The 4,642-nt window shown below is 39.8% G+C and overlaps 1 protein-coding gene across 1 annotated transcript; it reads left to right on the top strand.

Annotated features, from left to right (window-relative positions):
* Positions 1–543: 543 nt before the first annotated feature.
* LOC104994728 (olfactory receptor 5AC1-like) lies at positions 544–1,467 on the top strand. The gene has a single exon (XM_010848380.1). The coding sequence runs from the start codon at positions 544–546 to the stop codon at positions 1,465–1,467; it is 924 nt and encodes a 307-aa protein (XP_010846682.1).
* The last annotated feature ends 3,175 nt before the right edge of the window (positions 1,468–4,642 follow it).

The following is a 4,642-nucleotide window of genomic DNA, read 5'->3' as shown; positions in this document are numbered from 1 at the left end:
ACTGTGAATACATTCAATTTTAAGATATTAATGAGTGAAAGTTATGGACTAAGTCAAGTGGTGTTAACATCTTACTCTATAAACCTTTAAGTAAATGTATATATTTTTAAAACCTTTAAAAAACTCCTTCCTCCTCAAAATTCTTTATAATATACTTAATCCTCTTAGGGATTTCCCTGGTAGTTCAGACATTTAAGAATCTGACTGCAATGTAGGACACCTGCATTCAATCCCTGGGTCAGGAAGATACCCTGGCGAAGGGAATGGCTACTCATCCAGTATTCTTGCCTGGAGAATTCCATGGACAGAGGAGCCTGGTGGGGTACAGTCCATGGGCTCACAAAGAGTTGGAAATGACGGAGCGACTAATACTAACACTCTTAAGTGTGTTTTAAAAAAGAAAGACCCTATACCTTTATATTTGTTCAGTAAAGGGCATCTGAAATGTAGAAATATGAAATTGCAATCCAGTGTAAGTTTTCATGAACCTTGATTAATGTTTTTCCTTTCAATTCTCCACTGCAGTGATCAGCCTGAGTGGATATGATGGAGGCAAACAAGACTCTGGTGACAGAATTTGTTCTCACAGGACTCACAGATCTCCCAGGGATGCAGGTCCCCCTGTTCCTGGTGTTCCTGGTCATCTACCTCATGACCATGGCGGGCAACCTTGGGCTGATTTTTCTCATCTGGAAGGACCCCCATCTTCACACCCCCATGTATTCATTCCTGGGCAGCTTAGCCTTTGTAGATGCTTGTTCTTCATCTTCTGTGATTCCCAAAATGCTTGTCAACATCTTAGACAAGAGTCAAATGATGTCTCTCTTTGAGTGCATGGCCCAGTACTATTTTTTTGGTTCCAGTGCCACCACAGAATGTTTCCTCCTGGTGGTGATGGCCTATGACCGCTATGCAGCCATATGCAGCCCCTTACTTTACCCAGTGGTGATGTCCAACAGACTCTGCACTTGCTTGATAAGTGCATCATATGCAGTTGGTTTTCTGCAACCTATAATACATGTAGGATTATTATCTAGATTAACTTTCTGCAGGTCTAATACAATACATCATTTCTACTGTGAAATCTTGCCACTTTTTACAATTTCTTGCACTGATCCATCTATTAATGCTTTGGTGCTTTTTATTTTTGCTGCTTTTATACAGGCTTTTACTTTTATGGGTATTATAGTCTCCTATACCTGTGTCCTCTTTGCCATCCTGAAAAAGAAGTCTGAAAAGGGCAGGAGCAAAGCCTTCTCCACCTGCAGTGCCCACCTGCTCTCTGTTTCCTTGTTCTATGGCACTCTCTTCTTCATGTATGTGCGTCCGGGGTCTGACCAGGATCAATATCAGGATAAAATGTATTCACTGTTCTACACGGTTATAATTCCCATGCTAAACCCCTTTATATATAGTCTAAGAAACAAGGAAGTTTTAGGTGCACTTAGAAAAATAATAAAAAAATAAACATTTATTAAAAAAATGTTCATTGTCTTTCCTTTTTACTCTCCATTTACATAAAGTATAATAACTGGACCTGGGTTTTGCACACATGGGCCAGCTAAGTAGTTGTTAAATCAATTAATAATAATATTTAGATTCCATATACTTGCCTTAGTTATAAGTGAACCTAGGTCCTCAAAATAACTGATGAACAGAGTAAGATATCACTGACTTATTATTGGTTTAAATCCATTATGAATGAAACTGCAGTTCCCAAATCGCTAAGCTTGAAATATGTATAAGCTCTTCTATTTCCAGATACACATGTTTTAAAATTTTTATGAACTTACATGCTTTTAAAGGAAGACTCAAGTCCACGTGAAATTTCTATTTATAAAGTACTCACACCCTTCAAAATAATTCCTGAGCACATAATTTTTCAAAATCTTCTCTTCAGTTAATACTTATAATGAAATGAGGTAGTTAAATGAACACATCTAAGAGTTTTAATAGTAATTTTAAAAATTAAATTAGATTTGTATGTTATTCCTAAAAAGGTACAAAAATTAAGAAATGATAAAATAGTTAATTTTCCTATAATTTTAAGCTTTGAACTTTTTAAAAGCTTTAAAAAACTTCTTTTTCTTAATTTATTAAGTAATCTTACTGAGTCCCTTTTCCTGACACACACATACTGAATGAATGAATTTGTATATGACTTTACTTTCACTTTTCACTTTCATGCACTGGAGAAGGAAATGGCAACCCACTCCAGTGTTCTTGCCTGGAGAATCCCAGGGACGGGGGAGCCTGGTGGGCTGCCGTCTATGGGGTCTCACAGAGTTGGACACAACTGAAGCAACTTAGCAGCAGTAGCAGCAGCATAAATGCATGTATGTGTGTATATATATATATATGGAATTGGCAGCTACACAAATAATAAGTATGTTGGACCAAATCATAATTGCATAACTTAAATGGAATTTTCTTTACAAAAGCTAAGCATAGTTTCCAACTAGCCCTTTTGCCCTTTGCCTCTTGACTTTGTAACATTTCGCCTTGTAACTATGTTAGTGAAAAATAAAGGAAATGATATCTCCATGAACATGACACATTCTTCTGACCCCTAGCCTATTAACTGATCTGAGGAAACAAGCAATTTGTTGGTCAGATACCCCAAAGCCCCAAGTGGGCAGACGGCCTTCAGTACAGTGTGTTTGGGATTTGTTTGCTCAGACCCTCGATCCTGTGATGCATCTGAGCTCTGCCTCTGCTATGAGGACTTATTCTAAGCAGCTTGCTCCCCATGGATGCAGAAGCTCTGTAGGAGTTCCTGTTTCCATCTCTTCACAGTCAGAGTGAAGTGAAGTCACTCAGTCGTGTCTGACTCTTTGAGACCCCATGAACTGTAGCCTACCATGCTCCTCCATCCATGGGATTCTCCAGACAAGAATACTGGAGCAGGTTGCCATTTCCTTCTCCAGGAGATTTCCCAACCCAGGGATCGAACTCTGGTCTCCCACATTGCAGGCAGACACTTTACCATCTGAGCCACCAGGGAAGCTCATTCATAGTCAAAGCCTGTGGCAAAGCTTTCTTTTTTCTTAAGGGCCACACAGACTGTTTAGGTTTGGCCATTATGCAATTGCTGTATGTCAATAGATAGTCATTCTCCATATCCTTTATATTTTTAGTATTTCAGGCAATGTGGTGCTTGAGTCCATGCTTTTAATCACTACTCTTCTATATTACTGTAATGTCTTGTAAGAGGGGGAAGAAAATACCAGATGGGAGAGGAAAAAATAGCCAAATATGAATAAGGAGTAGTAAGTGTTTGCCTAAGAGTAAAGTAAGAAAGGTCTTGTAGGTCTTCATTGAACCATTCAACTTGAGCTTCTTCAGCGTTACTGGTCGGGGCATAGACTTGGATTACCGTGAGACTGAATGGTTTGCTTGGAAATAAACGGAGATCATTCTGTTGTTTCTGAGATTGCATCCAAGTACTGCATTTCAGACTCTTGTTGACCATGATGGCTACTCCATTTCTTCCAAGGGATTTCTGCCTACAGTAGTAGATATAATGGCCATCTGAGTTAAATTCACCCATTTTGGTCCATCTTGGGTCGCTGATTCCTAGAATCTTGATGTTCACTCTTGCCATCTCCTGTTTGACCACTTCTAGTTTGCCTGGATTCATGGACCTAGCATTCCAGGTTCCTATGCAATATTGCTCTTTACAGCATCTGACCTTGCTTCCATCACCAGCCACATGCACAACAGGGTGTTGTTTTTGTTCTGGCTCCATCCCTTCATTCTTTCTGGAGTTATTTCTCCACTGATCTCCAGTAGCATTTTGGGCACCTACTGACCTGGGGAATTCATCTTTCAGTGTCCTATCTTTTTGCCTTTTCATATTGTTCATGGGGTTCTCAAGGCAAGAATACTGAAGTGGTTTGCCATTCCCTTCTCCAGTGGACCACATTCTGTCAGACCTCTCCATTATGACCCATCTGTCTTGGGTGGCCCCACATGGCATTTTGTATTTTCAGTGAGTTAGACAAGGCTGTGGTCCATGTGATCAGATTGGCAAGTTGCCTGTGATTTCAAATCCTAAAGGATGATGCTGTGAAAGTGCTGAGCTGAATATGTCAGCAAATTTGGAAAGCTCAGCAGTGGCCACAGGACTGGAAAAGGTCAGTTTTCATTCCAATTCCAAAGAAAGGCAATGCCAAAGAATGCTCAATTGCACTCATATCACATGCTAGTAAAGTAATGCTCAAAATTCTCCAAGCCAGGCTTTAGCAATATGTGAACTGTGAATTTCCAGATGTTCAAGCTGGATTTAGAAAAGGCAGAGGAATCAGAGATCAAATTGCCAACATCCACTGGATCATCAAAAAAACAAGAGAGTTCCAGAAAAACATCTGTTTCTGCTTAATTGACTATGTCAAAGCCTTTGACTGCATGGATCACAATAAACTGTGGAAAATTCTGAAAGAGATGGGAATATCAGACCACCTGACCTGCCTCTTGAGAAACCTATATGCAGGTCAGGAAGCAACAGTTAGAACTGGACATGGAACAACAGACTGGTTCCAAATAGGAAAAGGAGTACGTCAAGGCTGTATATTGTCACCCTGCTTATTTAACTTATATGCAGAGTACATCATGAGAAATGCTGGGCCGGAAGAAGTACAAG

Source organism: Bison bison, unplaced genomic scaffold, assembly GCF_000754665.1.
Source record: "Bison bison bison isolate TAMUID 2011002044 unplaced genomic scaffold, Bison_UMD1.0 scf7180017864265, whole genome shotgun sequence".
NCBI classification, from domain to species: Eukaryota; Metazoa; Chordata; class Mammalia; order Artiodactyla; family Bovidae; genus Bison; species Bison bison.
The sequence above is the reverse complement of the archived record's forward strand: the minus strand, read 5'-3'. Positions and strand labels throughout refer to the sequence as shown.

Coding starts and splice junctions, on each gene's coding strand:
- LOC104994728 (XM_010848380.1), top strand. CDS start 544: ATGATGGAGGCAAACAAGACTCTGGTGACAGAATTTGTTCTCACAGGA.